This window comes from Rhipicephalus sanguineus, chromosome 8 (genome assembly GCF_013339695.2).
Source record: "Rhipicephalus sanguineus isolate Rsan-2018 chromosome 8, BIME_Rsan_1.4, whole genome shotgun sequence".
NCBI classification, from domain to species: Eukaryota; Metazoa; Arthropoda; class Arachnida; order Ixodida; family Ixodidae; genus Rhipicephalus; species Rhipicephalus sanguineus.
In genome coordinates, this window is record NC_051183.1 from 47,835,205 (window position 1) to 47,858,472 (window position 23,268).

Here is a 23,268-nt window from a genome sequence, read left to right on the forward strand (position 1 = left end):
ACTGAGAGCCACGCGACGCGGTTCCATTAAGCCCTGCAGGCAAATTTAAGCTGGTTGTGAAACAACCACAAAGCTTTATCTAAAGATTTTTGACGAGGACGGCACGAGCTTTCTGGCCGTTTAGCGTTAGGGGACGCTGGCATCGACATGGGTGTACAGTTGTGGAGAAGTTCTGGCTAGCGAAATGGACATTAGTCGGCAGTAGCGCTTTGGGAAAGGAGCCGGGAATTGCGGTCGTAGACTGATGAGCGAGTTACGCCACGTGCGTAGTGTAAATTCGCATATTTTGGTTTTAATTCGACTTTGAATATAAGTACTATATAGATAACCATCACTGCGTCCTTTTAAAATTTAATATTGAAGCACGTTTTATTCTGTTTCTTGGAATGCCAAGGTTTATCGCCGAAATACTCGCCGTAGCTTTTGATATTGGGAAGCGATTAGATCAAAAGAAAAGAGCTGGACTTAGCGTAGCCAACCCGCCAATTGAGTCCTCTTTGTATTTTTTCACAGTCTAGTACACAAGCCTATGCTTTTACTCATGCAGAAGGCTACATAGCACAATCGTATTCTAGTAAACATGCCTGTGCAAATCGACGGTGGTCTCGTGTGCGTGCGTTTTAACGGAGTAGAAGGTGCCACACTGACGAGTTAAAAGCTCTGAATGTGGCAGTGTTCCGGCTAAGGACTTGAGATTGGTTAGAGAGAGCAGGTTCCCTTGTCGCAAGTGCTCCACTGGGCAACGTGCTCTTGACTTGGTCACAGAACATGTCTGTAGGTCACTTCATGTGCCCTCAAAAGCGTTTTCAACGGCATTTTCTGAAAAATCACAGCTGTGCATATCACGTACATGATCTAGAATGGGATAACGATTTTTGCATTTTAAGTATACCGCTTTACGCCAACGATGTCCTTAAATAAACATTCCGCATACGATTATAGGGAATAGCCTTGAGGCTCATTGTATTGCTTTCAAGCAGTACAGTGCAACTCGGTAAGATGCAGTCTTGGGGCGAAATAGAGACGTAACAAAAGAATGTATCTAGGGAAGATGTTTCGTTGAAGGGGCGGTGTACTCGTCAGCGTGGACGACAACTGTGGAAGCGCCAGCTACAAAGGCATACATTGTTCAACCAATGTCAATGCGTAGTGCGCTGCCATTTTCCACGCCACTTCTGAAGAGAATGCAAAACAGGTGAAGATGAAGAAGAGGGCAGTAGAAGGAAGATAGAGAAGGTGACACGACACGGCTGGTGCCAAGCATCTCGCAAATCTCACCGTCGTCCACAACGCGTGACATTTCCATGCTGTAGCGGAGTACTCGTCGTGCAAGTATTGAACCAGCTGTATCACACCGCTGCATAGCTTTATGAGCGACAGTGTAGTGTTTTACGGATTAGATTTTGAGTTATAGATTCGTTCCGGGTTCATACTCCTCAAAGAAAGAAGATGTCTCATTCAGGAACCCACTAAAGTGAGAACAACAAATGGCTAGCTATTTCGTAATACCGGCTAGTGCACGCTAATGTTGCTATACGGCTGACAATTGTTGCTGGCATATGGATTTACTAGCTAAGGTTTTGCGCAATAGAGTTCTCCTTAGGGATATACGCCGTATTGTTTCCAACAGTAGCTAAGCTTGTGCAGTATGGTCAACAATTTTGAGCTTTATTGTTTTAACTGCTACTGTTGCCACCATTACGCGGCCTGTTCTCTTGTTAACCTGGCACCCCTTTCTCCACGACTTGCTCATTGCTGTGAATAATCATAATCACGATCGCCAGTATTAACACAGTCATTGTCATCATCACTGAACATCTGCCATGAGTGAGAAAAAGAAGATCATACCAGACCTATTACCACATAAAACTTAACGGAAAAATCCACCCACTACTCGGCCAATCCCCTGCTTTGGGTGTGAGCCATGGTCAGGTGACAATAACAACAGCAATCACGAGGGCACGAACTAGCACGAGCCACGAGTTAAGAAGTAGAAGAAGCGAGCCAAAAGGCAGGGCGGGTTGCTTGGTTGAACCGCAGCGCAGAAGCCCCAAGCAGTTTCCGTTCACCGGGGCAAACCGATAAAGTCAAGCCACCCACCCCCACCGAGCTCAATGACGGGCCACCGGGGCAGGCGGCGGGACCGCAGCCACCGGCGTGGTGGCCGCGGCGAGAACCGAAGTCCCGCAGCGGCCAAGTACCGGTCCCCGCAACGTCACCCAAGCGCCGGCAAAGGACGCGAGCGACGGTCGGCGTCGCGGCGCTCCTCTGTCTCCCATTCCTCATCGCGCAACGAAAGGAGACGCCGCCTGGCCGTCGCCGGCGCCGCGTGGCTCCTGGCCGCGATCCTGACCGTGCTGGGGGGCATTGGCATCGGCACGCTGGCCGTGCGCTACGCCGACTTCTTCCAGCGTGTGGCGTGAGTGTAGTGTCTTGTTTTGTATAACAATAGCTAAAAGATGCCCGTATGTTGTTAATTGAGTGCTAGGATGTCTCTTCACAGCGTAGGCTTGGGCGTGTCGGTAATCCACTTAGAGGACAGACTTATGATGCGGACAATCGATACGTGTCAAGTTGCTCCAGTTGCCACACCTGTCACCTGTCTTTGTTCGTGTGGGCCGATGCTCAGTCTTGTGGGTTTATGAAGCTTCTGATATCATTCTATCGGGTGTTGTTCGGTTGATCACTTCCGCTACATCGCCCAGTAGATCAAGAGCTTGTCACCAGAGGTGATCAACTGTGGTCGAAGAAGGAATGCCTTTGGAGCTAATGTCTAAGTAAATGGACTCGTCTTAGGGCAGCAGTCAGAGTTAGAACGAGGGTTGCTGCCCAGACGAAGACTAGTCCTGTTGCGTTCGGCTCCTGTGGCGTACTTTGATGGACTCCAGCTAATCACTCCATGTCTTGACCTTTGTTTGCCCCTTTTCTTGTTTTGATTTTCATCAAGTCGTTACCTGCGATGCACTGGGGGTGCAGGTCGAGGCATCTGTATGTCTGTCAGCTTCTGTCATCCAGTTGTGTAACTCTGGCGGAATATCACACGACTGCTCAGGCCAGTCACTTGTTACCACTGGCACGTGCACAGGTCTCCTTCGGCTCCTCCACCCCGGAGCTACCGCCCGGCGCGGAGGTTGGACCCCGACGGTTCCTACATGGACTCGCCGGGCTTCATTAAGAACAAGGGCGCCGACGCCGAGCCGGTGGAGACGTGCGACTCGGACGTCTGCCTCTGGGAAGGTGCGTGAGCATCGCCGCTTTTCATGTGGTGTGGGCATGTTCGGATGCACACGTGCATTTAAGGAAGTTCCGCGCATAAAAAATGTGTGTGCAAATAAGTGCGGCCGAAAGAGTACCAACTTGCAAAAAATTTACTCATTCAGTGCCTCCTGTGCCCTCACAGCCGTTTGCGGGCAGTTTTCCACTCGTATTCAGGGGTGTAGCCAGAAATTTTTCCGGGGAGGTGGAAGGTGGTTTAACCCCCCTTATGTATGTTCATGAGTGTGCTTGTATGTGTGCGCGTATATAAACACGTGCGAAACTGAAAAATGTCGGGAATGGGCTGCTATGATAGGAATTCGTAGCCATTGATAGCCACCGAGTGAAACGTAAGTTAGTAGTTGGAACCAATGAATACGCTTGGTGCTTATATGGGGCTTGTTACTGTGGCAGAACCATTCAGTCCACACGCTCAGGCACTGAATAGTTTGCTGATGGGTCAGCATTGGTCTTTAATGCAAAAATTATTACTTAATCTTAAAGGACAGGCGCGTGCAAACGGACACAATTAGGAATCAAAATGATAACACATTTCTACTTGTGTATGAGCCAGAAATGTAATACCCCCTTACTAGCTTAATAAATTACCATTCGTTAGAAGCTTGATCGTTTATGTAAAGGAACTTTTGAAGTCTTCTACTGTCAAAATTTTAGTTAAGGTAGTCAGTTTTCAGAACTTGTGGATTTATGCGGCTCTCGATGTCAAGCTCTTGGTAATTTTCTCAGAATATAAGACACCCATTACTGCTAACGCTTGTGGGGTGTACAAAGCGTGTCGTCGCCCTTCATTCTTCCATTTGGTAGATAGGAATAAGCGCGTAATCATATGACTTGCCGTGTGCGACAGGGCGCAACTTGTACGAGAAGTTCAACGAGTCCGTGAACCCGTGCAACGACTTCTACGGCTACGTCTGCGGCTCGAGCAACTGGTACCGGGACGGCCAGCGGATCGACGCTCGACCCTACCGCATACACAGCCCCGGCCAACTCATGTACGACCTGGCCGAGCTGCAGCGGCGCCTCTACCGGCTTCGCGGTGACCGCTACCGCCAACAGCCGACGCTCTTCACGAACCAGGCAAGACGCAATTCCCTCGAAAGTCACTACTCCGTCGTCGTCATCACCACAAACATGCTTGTTTACCGGTGTTTGAATTGAATTGAATTTTATTGCTCACATTTTTTTACAGAAAGTTTGCATAGACTGCGTGGACTCAGCCATAGGCTAGTTTGGGTCCAAAAAGAAACATTTTATAATGGCACTTCGGACAAGTGTAACTAAGAAAGTTATATAATATCTAAGGAAGCATCAGCAAAGAAACATTACAGTACGTAAAATAACCGCACTAAGAGTAAAAAGAAAGAGAACCGTTACAACAAAGGAAAGAACGAAAGAAAAGCAAAAAAGAACGGAAAAAAACACCTACTTACATACTAAAATTAAGAAAGTCATCAGACTAAATATGACAGGACAATAAAACTCAGTACATTCTTCTAAATAGTGTTTTTTTAGTGCCTTAGTGAAATTAGCACACATTTTTATTTCAATTACTGTTGTAATTACCTCATGTATCATCTAAGAGCATCTTACAATATGTAATTTTAAGTTTCATCGCATGCCTGGTTTCCTGCCGTTTCCGACTGTGGTTTTCTTTCATCGGCACCAGTTTCATTGAACACAAGTCACCTCGCCAACTCCTGCAGTTTAGGAGCACGTGAGATAACCCCTGGTGGTCGAAATGTTCGGAACCATCATTACGGCGTCACTCATAATAATGTCGTAGTTTTGGAACGTAAGAAGACCCCAACGATTATGTAACTCCTGAAGTGACAACTAGAATGTAGGCTATTCTCTTTCGTGCTCTAATACACACAATTATTTCCGGTCTTCTGACGCTATGAGCATCCGCAACATTGCGGTTCTTAGTGTCAGGTATATCAATCAGTGGAATTAGTTCTGGCTGGGAAAAGCTGTTGTCAAGAATCTTAAAATTGTACTGCCAAGTACGATAAGAGACTTGTTAGAACATATCGATAGTAGAGGGAAAATGCAAGTGCCAATCGAATGCAATAGCAGGATAGTGCTGGTGGAATATTGTCTCTGCTACTAACACGATAAATGACATGGTGTGCAGTGCAGCGCTATCGGACCATTCGTCGTGTCCTCGTAGCTGTAGCTGTGACCAGACGAGAACTGACCAACCTCATCGCGTATTCGTAGTTTTACGCTATCAGCATATCCAAAACGATACGACAGAGTTGGATTCCCCAAGCTTGAGTATGAGTTCCAAGATATCAAAGTAGACGCGTAAAAACGGTGTCTCAGTTTCTTTTTTTTGCTTCAGGAAGCTCTTTTAAGGCCGCGCATGCTTCTGTACTCAGGCATCGCAAATGATTTGCGTTTCCTTAACAGAGATGGCCAAGCAATACAAACCAAACGGAACCTTATCGACCGCGGTTGTCTAGTGGTTATGGTGCTTGATTGCTGAACCGAAGGTCGTGGGACCAAATCCCGGCCCCTGGGGCAGCATTTCGATGGAGTCAAAAGTGCTAGAGGCCCGTGCTTAGGCTAACGTGCACGTGAAAGATTCTCAGGTGGTCCAATTACCGGAGTCCTCCGCTACGGTATCCCTCATAATTATATCGTGATGTTAACACGTAAAACACCAAGAATTAAGCTGGCCCCGCCACGGTGGTCTAGTGGTTATGGCGCTCGACTGCTGACCCGAAGGTCGCGGGATCGAATCCCGGTCGCGGCGGCGGCATTTTCGGTGGAGGCGAAAATGTCTGAGGCCCGTGTACTTAGATTTAGGTGCACGTTAAAGAACCCCAGGTGGTCGAAATTTCCGGAGCCCTCCACTACGGCGTCTCTCATAATCATATCGTGGTTTTGGGACATTGAACTCCAGATATTATTAAGAATTAAACTGAACCTAACCTGCTCTGCTTGACTTTTCCTTTCCAGCTACTATTCTTCCTCAGCAACTGCACCCAAAAGGAGAAGAACGACTCTGTCTGGCTGACCATGAAGAAGATATTTTTCGAAAATCTGCTTCAAGGTTGGCCTTTCAAGAAGGACCCTAAGATGTTGAGGATCTCTGACACAGCTATGGTCCTGGACAAGTACATTGGCCTCTTCGCCTTCGTCAGAGTGTCCCTGCGCAAGGACCTCGAAGACGACGACTACGAGGTGCACCTCGAAGCCCCGGAGCTCATGCTCAAGAGGCACCAGCTCGTCTACCCGTACGAGTCCGTCGCCGACTACGCCAAGCGAGTCGAGAGGCTACTGTCCATCTTCACCAACGCCAGCATGGTCAAGGCTGCAGAGGACATCGTGCAGTTAGAACAGAGGCTCTTGATGATCAAGGTGCAGTGTTTCTCTCTCCGTCTGAAGCGCCTATTTTCTCACCTTGCCTCACACGTATATAGAAAAGAAAAAAAGAATGCAGTGCAACAACGAATCTTTAAAATCGGTGCTGTGAAAACTTGTAAAGTGGATAAAGGATTCTGAGGGGCCAAAAAATTAAGAACTTCTCACTCACACTATTAAAGCTTCTCACTCATCCTTTAGCGGCATGTCGTTGTACGGGGCAGGAACTGTATAGATTGGCACCTATTCGAAGTGATGGGATCTGTCAGCTCGCTATTTTTTGTGGCGTTGTGGATTTACGCATTCGAAAGCAGTGAAGCTGTCGTACTTCTCATGCTATATTGTAATGCTATAGTGTTGCCTGAAGCAGTATCTCAAGGTACTATTTCTTCACTGAGCATTCTTATTCGTACTCCTTGAGCTGTAATGGGAAACACTGTATGCTCACAGAAAGAAATGGTGAAAGAAATAGGCAGTATTGCGTTCATAGTGTTATCTCATTACTTTGAGAACACCACAATGAGGTGGCTACTAGGACTGTTTGGTACAAAATTCTTGTCAAGGTAAATGTTTTTCAGTGTGCAGAATGTTTGAAGCAACGAAGGAACATGATAGGACTGAGTGCAGTTGGTTGTAAGTTTGCTCTCGCTCCTATCTTATTCAGTTTTTTCCCCGAATCCTTCAGAACAGTGAAAAAGGTTTTCTTTGTCAAGTATATAAAGAGACCTCATCATTTGCAACTGTTCGTGTGCCTATTTCACGAAGCGTTCAATCCACCAGCCCCGACAAAAGTTGTAGTCTGCGATCTCGCTTGCGGTTACGACACAATGAAGATGCAACTAAATTTATCCGCTAATTGTTGTTTCCATGGCCATTGAGCATACAACCAGTGCCTCCTCTTTTTCAAACATAGCGGAGGCGTTGACAGAACACATACGCTGAACTAGCGGAGTTTCAGTAAAACACCAAGAGAGCTTCGTGTTTGCCTCATGCTGTAGGCAGAAGACCTAAGAGAAGTGCGTAAAGATTGTGACAGCCTAACGAATGGGGTGTTCTAACAATCACGGACAGTAAGTCAGTCCATCAAGACCAACAAAACACTCTTTATGCTGTCCTTGCGCGCAGGAGCCTCGAAGGTTTCTTCCGTACGACAACCGGACGGCCACCATCAAGGAGCTGCAGCGACGCAATGCATGGCACTGGTTGACCTACCTGAACTTCCTGCTGGAGGACGCGGGCGTCCAGTTCCACCGACAGTCCAGCGTGGTCCTGCTGGACCGCGAGTACGTCACGCGCTTGTCCTTCCAACTGAGCAAGTTCTCGGGCAAGACGCTACTCAACTACCTCGGCTACGCCATGATCGTCAAGTTCTCCCCGCTCCTGCCCAGCGACGTCGACTTCGTCGTGCCGCTGAGCCACGACAACTACCTCGAGACAGTGCCCGAACTCCTTCAGGCATGCGTCCACATGCTTGAAGACTTGTGCCCGTACCTGGTCCGGAAGATGGCGCGAATGACGCTGGGCCGGGAGAACGCCACCACACCTCAGTGGCACTACGACGAAGAAATGCACAAGCTCATCTACCTCGTCCGGGAGAGCATGAAACAGACGGTGCAGAGGGCACCCTGGCTTAGTCAGGCGGAAGTAGACGCCGCTTCGCAGAAGATCGAGAAGCTTCGAGTCGACTTCCTGGCTGCCAGGGAGAGCGAGGAGCAGGTGAACGCCTACTACCCTCAGTACGTCAGTCCGTTCCCGGCCGACGACACGCTACTCGGCTACTACAAGCTGCTGAACGAGACCATGTCCTTCTACTGGATCACCAACGCGTCGTACGACCTGGACGCCCGCTACCAGGCCTCCTCCCTGGTCGCCGGAGAAGTCGAGTACATCGCCGAGAAGAACCTCATCTTCATCCCGCACGGTCTCATCGCGTTCGCCAGCAACATCTCACAGACGTTCGACCCGCTCTTCGTGCCGATAATTGTGCCGGCCATCTTGCGAGCCATGTTTGCCGCCGTCGACCTGCGCGGTTCGACCGTCACCTTCCAGAATCAGGTACGTTCTTTCAAGCGTTTTCTCGGCGGAGATGTGGCGCTACCATATCTTGGGGTTATTCTTGCTCGGTTTTCGTGACCTATCGAAGCGACCGATGTTGGTTGCTTCAAAAGAGCGCATGGAGGGGCTGACCGCCGCATGGCCAGAATGGCAATGAGCACAGGAGGCAGTTAGAGAAGACACCGATGGCGAAATATCTAGCACACTAATTATCCGCTCGGTACACTTGCCTAATTGCCTACTATATAGTTACTACATTCTGTATTAAGTTATTCTAGCGTTTATGCAGCATATGTTGCTTCGTAGCATTACAGGTGAAACTTATGAGAGCATTTCATTTCCTATGCGTGACCATACAGTTACCCGGCCGTACTTAATTAACACAACTCCTGCTCGTACCTTCTTAATTAGTGTAATAGCGGTCATTATGAAGTCAGGAGTGAAGTTGTGTAATATGTTCTCTTGTCGCCACCCAACTTCACCAGCTTGTGCTACAGCATAGCCGCCTTTGCATCTAAGTGCTGTGATGACTTGTATGCAAATTTGTCTTTTGTTCTGTGCGTATTCGGAAGTACATCAGAACATTTTTGTGCCTTTTAGCTTGCAAATGTTGAAAGGTGACTCCGGCTGGAAAAAAAGCAGCAACGTGCGATACATGGTAGTGTGAACCAACACGTAGGGCACAACGCTGCCTTTACAGCCTACATAAGCGTTCGTCTAGCAACTGCCGAAAAGACACAGCTGTGCACTTTCTAGGAAAACGATATATCTTGGCCAATGCCGCACAGTAGCGCTGCAGTTCGCTGAATTGTCTGGAAGTGTGCTCTTTTTTTGTCCTGTGCACATTTAAAATGCCCTAAGAACGTTCTTATCAGAGGCGTAGGCAGAAATTTCTTTCGGGGGTGGGGGGCACCTTCTTTGTCTGAAGTGGGGGCCCGACAGGCAAGTGTGGTAGTGTCATTTTGTGCTGTGTATCCCATGGCAGCAAAAAAAAAAAAAAAAAAAATGGGAGGGGGCGGGGCACGTACCCGGTGGGCCACCCCGTTGCTACGCCACTGGTTCTTATACATCTTTAGCTTGGAAATGTTAAAAGCTGACCAGGGCTTTCAAAAAAAAAGACCAGAATGCTACATGCATGGCACAGCTAACACATGCAAGCCAACAACGCTGCTTTACCGCCTGTACAATTCACTCTGCCCTCACTGCACGGCAGTAAAGTTGTTTACTTCCGAGGAAAACAAACTATACTGATCATTGGTGCTAATAATAATTTATAATTTTCGTGGGTTTACGTGCAAAAACCACGATATGATACGAGGCAGGCCATAGTGGAGGGCTCAGGAAATTTCGATTATCTCGTGTTTTTTTAACGTGCACTGACATCGCACAGTACGAGGGCTGGTCTGTAGCATTTCGCCTCCATCAAAATGCGCGACTTCCACGGCCGTGATCGAACCCACGACGTTCGGTTCAGCAGCCGAGCACCGCAACCACTGTACCACCGTGGTGGACTGATCATTATTAGTCCCAGAAAACAGGGAATTGCCACTTTTCTTAAAGTCAAGGAATGATTCTAATTCCTTTGCTACAGCTATATTCGCGTTCAAGTTTCCCAGAAAGAATTAATTTTATGCTCCACAACGGCTAACATAACACTTGTCATTGTTACTCACCTTAGAGCGGCAGAAACTTGAGCTAGCTGGTACGAATTACCCATGAAAAACGGTAAGCCATGCACGCAGGGACTCGACAGAAAAAAAAAAAAAAAACCAACCTACCAACCTACACAAACGCCGTGAATAGGCGGACTGGTGGCAGAAAAGAAAGCAGACAAAGCTTATCTGCGCATGCTCGCGAATGACAGCGCTACTGGCTGGTCAGGCACACGTGCTGGTCATACGCGACAGAAAAATTGTTTAGTCACTTCATGTCCTCCTTATGCAGGTTTATCAAAGACTGTATGCGCTTCCGTTCTTCTCGATATGCCAAGCCTCAGCTATTACCTTGCTTCATGATGAATTACTAAGCTAGCTAAAAAATAAAAAAAAAGAATTTTGTTTATGGTGAAGCTAGATTATGCCAAGAAGCCGCTAGGGCACATTTAGTTCGCCGTCGTATGGTAGCTGTAAAAAAGCGAAGGTTCCACAACGTAAATACGTAGCAACCTTAAATAGTGCCAACCAAGGATGACGTGTCACTGTCCAAGACATTGACACGTCACTTCTCCTTGTGCCATGTGTCGCTCTTTGTGTCCTTCCTTTTTTTCCTTTTATCCTTCCCTGCGTCGCAATTTGTTAGAAGATGGCTCCACAACGGCTGCCTCGAGTTACTTGTTCATTTAAAACACGTGCCAACCCTGCCGCTCTAAATGCGTAAACGAGCCACAGTAACCGAGTAGCCCTGACGCAGGTGGTCGACTGGTGGTCGAACGCCAGCCGGTCCAAGTTCGCCTCGAAGCTCCAGTGCTTCCAAGATCAGTACGTTGCCGAGGCGCAGGCCGTATTGGCCCTCGACATCGACGAGGACTTCTTCCTGGAGGAGAACGTCGCGGACAACGCCGTCATGCACCCGCTTCACGACGTCTACCGCAAGGCGATGCACCTGTCGCGTCACACCTCTCGCGAAGCACGGGTCCCGGGTCTGGAGTCTTTCACCATGGACAAGCTGTTCTTCATGAACTACGCCATGGCCCATTGCGACCGGATCAGCCCGAATCTGGCTCGCAGGCGGGTGCTCTACAAGGACGGAGTGCCGGCTAAGCTGCGCGTCAACGTGCCGCTCAAGAATTACCCCAAGTTTGCCGAGGTCTTCAAGTGCCAGCACAACGCTCCTATGAACCCGGAGAACCGTTGCGAGCTGTGGTGAAGCGAGAATAAAGGCGTCGCTGCAGTTTGCCTACATGTTCCTTTGCGCCTAATTAGGCCACAGTTCTAACAGAAGTACACGTGTCTCGTTGTCGCACTAGCCTTAAAGACTTCGTTCGATACTTGTCATCCCAAAATATGAGGAAAGAAACATCGAGGCATCAGGAGCTGCCCCAGAACCCCGTGCAAATGTGTTAGCTTGATATGTATGTGGTTAATGTAGGTGAGGGAGCTTCATGGGTTCCTGGCTCGTGATAAATCGATCGTTCAATTGGGGAATTTAGCGCCGTGAATCGATGCGTAGGCCCCCACAACCTTCGCAGTTTCTTTTCTGGTTATGCCGCAGAAAAGCTGTCGCACCGTAATGTATACATTCTTGGGTAGTTGTCTGATGAAACACCTCCATCAATGTAGCTCAATAATACTGCAACGTTTCTGCTCGCTTCTATGCGCCTACACTAAGGGCCAGTACCATGGAGGAAGGAAAAATAAGGAGAGGCCCTGAAGTCACATGCGTGAAGCCTCCACATCGCAAACACCCGCATCGCCTCCTAGCGAAGGAGCCTCGAAACATTTCGCGATTTCCGCCGTGTCGTTTGCAAGCGCATGCGCGATTCGAGCCCTTCTTTTTTTTTTTTTCTCCGTGCAAGCGGCGCCGCGGCGCAGTCGATTCCCGCATGCTGCTCCTTGTGTGTGTTCGTTAGGAAAGCTACGCAATGCCCAGCTGTTGCGTATGGTTGCGTATACCCGGTGCAAATCGCGTGCACTGCGGAAAGTACCGGGTGTCACTTTTCATGTGTACGTACACGTTCGCTTCATTGCTGATCACTAATGCATGGTATTTGCATGCGACGAAGCTCTCGGATGTGCGCTCTGTTGCTTCTTACTCATTGTGTCAACTCAGAACACACGTGAACGTTTGTTTTTGGCATCTGATGCGCCGTACATAACATGCGCCGAAGGCATCGTACGTTTTTAGAGGCTGTGTCGTTCAACGAAAGGGCAATAAACTTATGTTGTTGTTATCGGACTACGTGATGTATGTATTGTGCGTTATGCGCTCGCTGCGTGCTTGTTGTTGTGTGCGCACTGGAATTACAAACTTTACGTGCACGATCGCGTATGCAATACAGCGGTGTCCTCTTTTCGACGTGAAGTTACGTCAACTATAGGTTTGCGTTGCGCCGAATAGCTACTACGCTCACTCCATATACACGAACAAAGAACCGCTAATCCGGCAACAGATCGGGAAATCGGGCTACGAGAAAGGGAAGGCCTAACGCCCAGCAGAACGCGTCACTGCTACGTGAGTTCGAATACGATGATGCAGGGGCTGAACGCTTTTGATCACGGCACGTACCGGTATTCTGTACTGTTGCACAAAAACGCTCCACGAAGAATTTCAGCACGCAGCGCTCGGGGCTGCCACGCACGAACAGCCTGGTAAACGTCTGCTTGCAGCATTTTACTGCAAGCAAACCGCACAATACCCGCTAAGTTTACGCCGGGACTACAAATCTGCGCAGAAGCTAACTACTGCGGAGAGCACGCCGCGGGTCGTCTGCTGTTTTGTTTGCCCCATACCGGTTTGTTTGCCCCATAAATCTGACGTCACTTCCGCCACACTTTTCGCAATGCATTGGGATACGATATGGCCTCTCCTTAGTTTTTCCTTCCTCCATGGCCAGTACAGACAGGGGGTGGGGAGATGATGATGATGATGATGATGATGATGATGATGATGATAGGGAGTTCCAGGATTCTTCAATGAAGGAAGAAGCGATGATTTGAAAAATGCCTCAGCGTGTTTATACCCCGCGGTGGGTTGAGCCATACCTCTTGGAACCAACCAACCATTGCCTGAGACCTTCACTGTCCAAGTCGTGCTGGATTATAACTATGCTATTGGTCCGGAAGCCCAATCACAGATGGTGTATTTGCAGCGCGACGAGCGTAGTTTGTAAGTGATTTAGATGATTCTTTCTTGATGCAGCACTAAACACAGAGACTAAGAAGGAACATTCACACAGGACGAACGCTGCTGTGGACGAGGGAGGAAGGAGGAGGGAGGGAGGAAAGGCAGGGAGGTCAACCAGCGCGCGTCCGGTTTGCTACCCTACAGTGGGGGAAGGGATGAAGGGATTAAAAGAAAGAGAGAAAGAGGAGGGAAGAAAACAGTGTCGGAGTACATGTGCGCTTGTCCACTGCACGCCTACAACAGGGCAGTAGAAAACATTTAAGAACACAACAGGGCAGTAGGATCTACTGACGAGTAAGCTTGACATTAATTGCTGCGATTATGCAGTGAGACGAGTGCACACACCTCTTTTTATGTCCGTCGTTCGATGCGTGCACTGCAAAGACGACACTTTTCATCGTTTGTAGATGTGAGGTCAGGTGGAACGAACCACCACGACAGTGTCTCTCCTGTCTCTTTTCCATGCTCGCCGCTAATGTTCACTCTCCCATCAGCTGCGACGTCACCAAAGCCGCAGTCCCTTTGCTGGCCGCGCCGACAGGTGACATTTTGGCTCAAGATTTTGTAGGATTTCTTTGCACGCGGCTGTAGAGAGTAAAATGATCTGGTCTATAGGCACCGCGAGCAGTGCAGCGTACGCAGAACTCTAGGTCTCACATCTGCATTAAAAAAAACAACGAAAAACGAAACGAAAACATCTATATATTTCTGATTTTGATGTTTAAATAAAGCGGTGATTATTCTAATTCTGTTGTCAATGTACATCAAGTACTATTTATGGAATCTGACTTATGTTTTGTGTGGCGATCGAGACAAGTTAAAGAGCGCACCTCGAGCGAGCTAGATCAAAGAATAAAATCGAGAGTTCAGCGGAGACCCGTATGTTCGGGATGAATCATTGCTAAAGAAAAAGAAAACTGACCAAGTAAAAGTAAAAAAAGAAACGACGTATCGGCTTTCACACAGAAGCCCTGTTGACTATCCTTCCGTCATCAGCGTTCCCCTGCAACCGATATGTGCAGAAGTGGCTAATAAATAGACATTTATTTTCTCCCCCTCTCTAGTGCTCCGTGTCGCTGTTGAATACAAGCTTGCTAGGGAAGATAGTAAACGGGGAACAAAACTAGGGCAAAGCAAACACATTTTGCCCGACCACTAACGCCACACGTTCAAAGCACTGCTTTGACAAATGCAACCCACGATTTTAGGGTCACTATACTAACGAAGCGAAGCAGGTGTTCTAGTTGGCACTCTGCAACACTGCAAAGCTTAAGCGCAAACACCGCGTTCTAAGGGCTCGGTAGCGTGATGATACGGACGGGCCGCTCCTTTAGCATCAACGCACGTTTTTTTTTCCTGCGTCCCACACGTTAGCCTGGATACGACCGTCACAAAATGCTCGAAACACTGCACCTGCCTGTCCTGCGGCAAAACTCTGCCGCGCACAGCGCACAGAAGAGAGTTCCTATCCGAATGTGCGGCGCGCTTTGGCGGAGAAACAATCGCACCTCCGCCGAATTCGTGGACACGTATCTCAGCGACGGCAGAGACTCGACCATCAAGTTGAGGTCTTCCTCGCCGAGCCCGTGGTGCTCCAGCGGGTGGTCGAGACGCAGCTCCAGACTCCTGAGCGACGTCAGCGACGTCTTGGTGAACAGTCGCGACAGGAACATGCGGGACACCTCGGTGGAACCGAGCTTGAGGTACTCCAGTTCGGGACACTCGGACAGCAGGCACTGCATCGTGACGGGTGTCGCCCACGTGATCCTGAGGGCGATCAGGTTGCGGAAGGCGCTCGACTTGACTTCTTCGTCTAGGACGTGACAGTGGTCCAGCGAGAGCAGGCGCAGGGTCTTCTCCCCGGTCTTGGCGACCTTGTTCAGGTCGACGTCCCTGAAGTTTCTGAGGGAGAGGGCCGACAGGTCGAACTTCTTGAGGGCCGGCACGACGCTGGAGAACGGGCAGAAGGCCGTCGTGTCGGGTTCGTAGGAGACGCACAGCTTGGAGGGCGAGTTGAACTCGGTCAGCTCCTGCACGGAGTCCGGAGAGTCGACGGCGAGGTAGACGAGCCCTGCGTCGGGACACATCTCGGCGGCGCGTTTGATTTGATCGGCGCTGGCCGGAACGAACGACTCGACGCAGCCGTCGTGACCGTAGGCGTAACCGCCCAGCACGACCACTAGAAGGTTACCGATGACCGCGCGCAGCTCGTTGTTGTTCTGGGCTGCGTCCAAAGCCGGGAGAATGTCTGCATCCAGGAAGCGGAGCTGCAAGAGACACACACACACACTCAATTAAACCACACGTCTCAATTTTTATTTCTTGTGGTAGTTCAGCAGAGACGATTAAAATGTGTTCGGTTGCGCTAGAAATATTTTCAGTATATAATACATTGGGAGCACCTCTCAGCAGTCCCACAGGGCTGGTAACGCATCAGGGGCATAGCCTGAAATTCTTTTAAGGGGGGGGGGGGGTGTTCTACCAAGCTCTATGTATGTGAGCGCCTGTGTTTGTATGTGCGCGTGTATATATACACATGCAAAATTGAAAAAAATTTCCGGGGGTGGTTTTGGGGGGTGATTTGACATAGTAAAGGTATGAGACAGACTTGCTGCCACTTTATATGACTAGGGGGGGGGGGGCGACCTAACCCCCTACCCCATTGTGCTCCCGCCTATGACCGCAGCGGTCTATACCACCAATAGCGTTTGATATGTGACGCTACATAGCTGAAACGACGATCTCCTCACGTTCGGGCAGGCCATCAGGAGGTCGGTGACGGCGTCTCCGTAGACGGCCAGCCCGGTGTCCTCGTGATCGGCGAAGTTCCCCTCCAGGTGCACCAGGTGGTGCGGTTCTTTCCTGGGAGCGTAGACAAAGCCCTCGCTCTCGCTCAGGTCGTGCTTGAGGGTTATGCGCTGGGTGCGCGGGAACAGTTCGAGCAGCTCGGAAAGCGTGTTCCGGTTATGGTACACGTAGATGGCCGGAGTGCCGTCCAGGACATGCTCGGCTGCCTCGGCAAACTCAGGCCGTGAGCTGAGGAAAAAAAAGCGGTAGATTATTTATTTAGCCATCTACAGTTCAGAAGAATTGACGGCTGGGCCAGTTGGTAATAGTTCTTGAACATCTTGAAAACAGCGCAGAATACGGCATGGACAAGATGATTTTTATGCTTGTTGGTTTTTTTAGGATTCAGAATGGTTGCCTTCTGGCGTCCTATGTGAAATGGTCACACGGTTTACAGGTTGTCAGTATATAAGCGTGCTTGTAGTATGAAATGAAATTTAATCGCGAGATCAGCGCTGTGGTTTGTCCTTCAATCTCCTCTTGTCCGCGTCGTATTTTTGCATTTTCGCGCTATTTTCAAGATGTTCAAGAACCACCTACAATTTCCCATTCCTATAGGGACAGGACAGTGTACAGTATGCTCTTGCTATGATATCCCGCAGTCCTTAGAAATGAACAAGTGGGCGTGAAATAACCAAATTAATGCAACAAAAAATTAGGTGGGGCACAATAATAGTTGCGTTTAACTGTAGTGTAGTAATTACGACGTCATTTGAAATGAATTATGGTAGACTATACCGCTATACTATACCACTGCCATCCTAATCTTGTTCAGTTAAATTACAGTGCATAGTTTGTACATAGCTGCAAAAGCACTCCTATTACTCAACTGATCCTATGTGAACCAGTATCCTTGAGCATCACATCATCTCTTCCATTAGTGGTCACGTTGGACAAAGCTTTGTCCACAAAGTAAGCAAGACATATTAATGTTGCGTTTGTAAGCTTCTGTGGATTATTTTACTCCACTAAATATCCATAGAAAAATAGTGCAAGGAAGTGTACATGTGCGAGTTCCCTTGAGATTCGGGAACGCCTGTCTTTCTGATTTTAATGTCGCTCCCGTAAGTTCCGCTGCTATTTATGAAACACCCCCCAACTGGGCTCTTACTAGTACTAATACTCCTGCAAGTTCCCACTTCGAAAACTACTGCTACTGCCCCTATAGCTTCCACTTCGCTTACTCTTCGTGCTACTGCTGCTACAACTACTTCGCGCCCACGGATTCCCCTCTCGCTCCTGCTACTAATACCCTACAGAATCTGCCGCTACTACTATTAATACATAACAATACTGCTACTTCTGTTACAACTACTTCCTACTACTACTGCAACTACTGCGTCCACTGCTACTACTACTGCTACTGCTGCTCCTACTACTACTACTACTACTACTACTACTACTACTACTACTACTACTACTACTATGACTACTAATAATACTGCAACTACCACTATAGCTACTACTACTGCTACTATGTCTACTAATAGTACTGCAACCTTTGACCTCAGCGGTCTACACCACCAATAGCGTTATATATATATGGTACTACCACTATTGCTACTACTACTACTTCTACTACTTCTACTACTACTACTACTACTACTACTACTACTACTACTACTACTACTACTACTACTACTACTACTACTTTGTCTACTAATAATACTGCAACCTTTGACCGCAGCGGTCTACACCGCCAATAGCGTTTTATATGTGACGCTACATAACCCAAGTAGTACACCATTGGTTTACTACTATGTACTGCTAATACTACTACCACCATCACAATACCGTACCTGAAGGCATCGCATCCGGCGAAAGTGGCGAAGGCGTATCGGTGCGCGGCCAGCTCGTACCGCCTGGCGACGAACGCGTCCTGTCCCATTCGCAGCCTGGACGGGTGGGGCGCCTCGACACCTTCGGGCAGCGGGTGCGAGTCGAGCCAGGGCTCGACCAGCCCCAGCTGGATGTGGTCCGTCTCGCGCGTCAGCTCGTCGTCCCACTCGACCAGCTCGTCACTCCACGAGGAAGACGACATGTCTCCCACTCCCGTCGTCGTCGCTACTGCACCCGGGCTCCTATCGTTCTCAGCGAGCCCTGCGTACCACCGAACAAAAGCCGAACGAATGGATGGTTCATCGCGAGCCACTCAATTATTTCGCACAGCGGGTGTTTCGTATATCGGGAAACAATGCCCGACGGGCCGGTGCCGCCTACAGATCGATGTTCAGGCTTTGTGTGGTCAGCGAGACCACAGAGGCATAAATACCGTGATTGGAACGAAAGAAAGCTTGTAGAAATGATCCAGCCGTTTGCGTGGACCGATTTCCGCCACGTCAACAGCTTCTACGCCTTTAAGACTGCTGATTTCGCTATAAAGTACATCTTTACAAGCAGTTTGAGCACTAACACTGAATTACCATTCTACAATGCGGAAAAAAAAATCCGCTTGCGCGGTGTAGACAGACGAGGTGGACTATACATCTTGCCTGACAAATATTCAGGCTGAATAATCATAGGCCTTCATTTTAGGTCCTTGGTAATTTTCGATAGTATACTTCTACGGGCCGTGCACACTACTATTTCTTAAACAGCACACGACTAGCCATTGGACTTTAATTACGCCGATGTGTTGGCGTTTACAATACCTTTATTTTCGTCCGCGTACTCCTTTGTTTCTCTCTTCCCTTTTCCCTTTCCTCATGATCAGAATAACTGACAAGCCGGAATAGACACTCCTGGTATGGTATGGAAAAACTTTATTTAGGTCCGTCGGGGCGTGAACTAGCACGTAGCGGGCCGCTCCCACGTCGGGACAGATAGGCCTAACCTGTCCGCCACGTCGTGGGCCCGTTGGACTGCCCATAGCTGCGTCCTGAAATCCGTACTGCGTAGCGCAGCATCCCACTTTGACGATGTAACGTTTTGAACCCGTAACACAGGGCACCGCCAGAGCATATGATCTAAGCTGGCAAAGTCTGAGCAAAGCGCGCACGTGTTTGACGTCTGAATTTCTGGGTAAATTTTGTGCAAGAGTGCGGGACTGGGATATGCCCCGACCTGCAGGAGTCTGAGCGTCAATGCCTGAGGCCTGTTCAGTTTACTGTGCGGTGGCGGATACTTTCGCCTCCTCAGATAAAAGTTCTTGCAAAGTTCATTGTACGTCGTTGGGGGATCTTTGTTGTCAACAACCTCATCGTCATGCCGTTCAGTAGCTACGCGGTCGACGACTCCTCGCGCAGCTCTATGGGCCTTCTCGTTGAGGTTGGACGGAGCGCCCTTGATCTGTCCCATGTGAGCTGGGAACCAGACGATTGTGTGTTGTTGTACCTCCTTATTTCGCAGGATCCGCAAGGCTGATTCTGAGATGGTGCCCCTACCGAATGCTCGAACTGCTGATCTCGAGTCACTGTATATTGTTGTTCTCCCGTCGTCTAGCAGGGCCAAGGCTATTGCGACCTGTTCGGCAACCTCAGCCGTTGTGGTCCGGACCGACGAGGAGTTTGTAATAATGCCATCTTGATCAACAGTGACTGCAACGAATGCTTTTCCGTTTGGGTACCGTGCAGCGTCAACGAAACAGCAACTCCGGGCATGTGCATGGGCACTCTCCAGGAGGGCTTTAGCCCTAGCCCGTCGTCTGCCTACATTGTATTCAGGGTGAACATTCCGAGGTATGGGTGCCACGGTAATACGCTCTCTTTGTTCTCGAGGAACGCTGCAGTAGCGGATATCGATTTCTGTCGGGTGAACTCCAAGCTCTTTCAGGATGTTTCTCCCGGCACTGGTGGTAGAAAGTCTCGTGAACTGCGCCCTCTCTTGTGACTCAGCTATCTCTTCCAGCGTGTTGTGCACGCCGAGGTGAAGCAGCCTCTCCGAGCACGTATACATGGGAAGCCCGAGGGCTCTCTTCACCGCTTTTCTTATCAACGTGTTCAATTTGTCCCGCTCCGACCTCTGCCAGTTGTGCATTGCCGCTACGTAGGTGACGTGACACATCACGAAAGCATGCACCAACCTGATGAGGTTGTCCTCGCATAGTCCTTGCTGCCGGTTAGCAACCCTTCTTATCAACCTCAGGGCGTTGTCTGTTTTCCTTGTAAGCTTCAGTACAGTCTGGTTATTTGAACCGTTTGACTCAATCATCATACCCAGAACGCGGAGGGTGTCCACCCTGGGAATGATACCACCCTCACTTGTCCTTAGAGTGATGTCGATGTCCTCTACAGGCCTCCAACCTTTCGGTTTGGGGCCCCTGCGCTTGGGGCTGTAAAGTAGCAGCTCTGATTTCCGCGGTGAGCATCGGAGTCCAGTAGGTCTGAGGTAGCTTTCTGTGACCTCGATGGCATCTTGAAGCGCAGTTTCCAAATGGCCATCGCTGCCCCCGGTGCACCATATGGTGACGTCGTCTGCATATATAGTATGATTAATGCCGTCGACCTCCGAGAGTTTTTTGGACAGACCAATCATATAAGAAAAAATTATGGTACTGTTGAGCCCCTAACCTGATAGGGTGTTCGACGACGAGGCAAAGACGACAAAAAGAAAACAAAGCAAGACAAGAGTGGTAGCCACATCATCGTGAACTTCTTGCCCCAGATCATTGTGATATATATGTTGACGCATGAAAACAATGATGTCCATGGTATGTAGTATACCACACGATAAGCCTAGTTAATCATCTCCTCCTCTAAATACCTTAGATCAAAAGGAAATCACTAAAAAGGGGCTATTTAGAATTGAATTGTCCGTGCATGATGTTACCTTATACTTTGCCACTAAGTCGCCCCCGAACACACGAATTCCGCTGTGAACCACATGGCTAATTTCTCACTAACACGCCGGCTAAGCAATATAGAAGGGCTGACCATTCAATAGAGCAAGCAGCGTATGAAAACGGAACGGACAAACGCAAGCGAAAATTCGCATGCAGTCTGGTTGTAAGAGATTGCGAATCACTGTTATATATTCTGACACTGTAAGTTAGGACGAGCCGCACAGCCTACTGCATAATCATGACCGACAATAAGTACTCACTGGTCCGATAACAGGCTTCTGTGAGACGAGCTGAGCATTAACTCGAGAGAATTCGGAGCACAATAAACCTCTTCTTGCTGCTTATAGAGGATTGCGACTAGCTGTTCCAGGTGTTCGCAGGATATGCGATTGTGAGCGAGGTGGCACTGGGTTTTAAGCAGCTGTCCTATAAGAGCGATGTGTTACTGCAATGTCTCGCTTGGTCAGTGTGTTTGCAGACACAACACGCTTTTCACGTGACCAGCCATTAACGCCCCTCGAACCTTTGCCCACTAACACGCACAGAGTGATTAAGACATGGCGGCAATAAAAATAAGCCGTTTTGCAAGCTTCCACAATGTGTCAAGCGTTGTGCTTTCGACGTAAACAGAAGCGCAGCGAGAAGAGGAACTGAAGCAATGAAAGCCTCCATCATCGTTTCTATTGCGCACGAAGCTTGCATTCATATTTCGCTTCGAGACACCGCTGCGTTCAGAAACCTAGGTAGAGTGAGTGCCCTAAAATTTTCATTTTCTGAAATCTTTCCAGTTGAATCACGCATTCCAGCTGTGCGGGCCCTGTAAATGGATGCTACAGTACTGCACTATATTATTATAGGTTGATAAGGGCAATTTCAAAACTCCAGTTTCATGTCAGTGAAAGCTTTTCTCGTGCAAAAAGTCTGTGAAGAACTGTCCATTACCCGCCACGGTGGTCTAGTGGTTATGGTGCTCGACCGCTGACCCGCAGGTCGCGGGATCGAATCCTGGCCGCGACTGCCGCATTTTCGATGGAGGCGAAAATGTTGGAGGCCTGTGTGCTTAGATTTAGGTGCACGTTAAAGAACCCCAGGTGGTCGAAATTTCCGGAGCCCTCCACTACGGCGTCTCTCAAAATCATATGGTGGTTTTGGGATGTTCAAACCTAACAATTATTAACTGTCAATTTGTCAGATTTTGAGCCAATTTTCCAGTGTTGCCATCATAGTATGACGTCACATAATTCAATATATCAGACGCAGAGTGTTTATATCGGTTTGAGTCTCATCTTCGTCATTGCGACAAGGTTGCGATGATTCGAAGCACATTTCTATGCTTACTGCATTTAATTTATAGCATTTATTCCGACACTTCGCGAAAGCCATCGCTTCACACATAATTGAGCATGTGCACTTTTGTTAAACACGTATGCCACTGTGACGGACGTGCGGCAAAGGATGGCGCCACTTACCAGAATCAATGTTGCCTTCTGTGGACAAACCTGAGCCAATTAAGTGTCCCTAGCGGGCACTGTTTCGTAAGGTCTTGAATATGGCTATATTATTGCTCGCTCGTAAAAACTATTCAACAAATATCGACTACCGGTCGCGGATCTTACTATAATAAATAGGACGTGCGTTGAATACAAACGAATGTTTTTGCGCGCGCTTTCATTTCCAGAGCTATAGCACAGCCGTGGACGCGACGACCAACTCGAGCCGCCTGTTTACAGGCAGGCATTTCCGCGTTGATCGCTCATCTGTCCTCCGCGTTGGGGTGTCATTAAAATGGAAACACGAACGTAAGCTGTATTAGTTACCCACAATTACGCAATTGCCGCTCTTTTGCTACGCTAGAGAAGACGCAGAAAACGTTACAGACGGGTAACGACGTTGGCCTGAACTTCCTACAGCGACTTGCAGCCACGCATGTTTGACGGCTTCTTATGACATCCCCAAAGCGGGTACTTTTATATGTAAATTTGATGAAGAAAGACTACGTAAAACCTCAACGCTTTGTTTCTTGACTTCCGCAATCATAACTGGAGATACCACGCTCTTTTAAATACTGAAGTATGATTTTCCCGCTCTGCTTATTCTAT

At 48.7% G+C, this 23,268-nt stretch overlaps 2 protein-coding genes across 3 annotated transcripts in view; one reads left to right on the forward strand and one right to left on the reverse strand.

Annotated features, from left to right (window-relative positions):
- Window positions 1-2,114: 2,114 nt before the first annotated feature.
- Window positions 2,115-11,573, forward strand: LOC119403200 (neprilysin-1). Its single transcript, XM_037670146.2, has 6 exons — window positions 2,115-2,419; window positions 3,086-3,237; window positions 4,124-4,353; window positions 6,241-6,642; window positions 7,771-8,700; window positions 11,110-11,573. The coding sequence occupies exons 1-6, from the start codon at window positions 2,115-2,117 to the stop codon at window positions 11,563-11,565; spliced, it is 2,475 nt and encodes an 824-aa protein (XP_037526074.1). The 3' UTR covers window positions 11,566-11,573.
- Window positions 11,574-14,250: 2,677 nt separating this feature from the next.
- Window positions 14,251-23,268, reverse strand: part of LOC119401831 (uncharacterized) — a 28,761-nt gene continuing 19,743 nt past the window's right edge. The window contains exons 2-4 of one of the 2 annotated variants that reach the window (XM_049418398.1): window positions 18,189-18,489; window positions 16,293-16,578; window positions 14,251-15,809 (exon numbers count right to left, since the gene is read on the reverse strand). In XM_049418398.1, coding sequence (XP_049274355.1) covers window positions 14,931-15,809; window positions 16,293-16,578; window positions 18,189-18,430 — 1,407 coding nt within the window. In that variant the 5' untranslated portion in view covers window positions 18,431-18,489 and the 3' untranslated portion in view covers window positions 14,251-14,930. The remainder of the gene's footprint in view (window positions 15,810-16,292; window positions 16,579-18,188; window positions 18,490-23,268) is intronic. The other variant, XM_049418399.1, reaches the window with a different exon arrangement.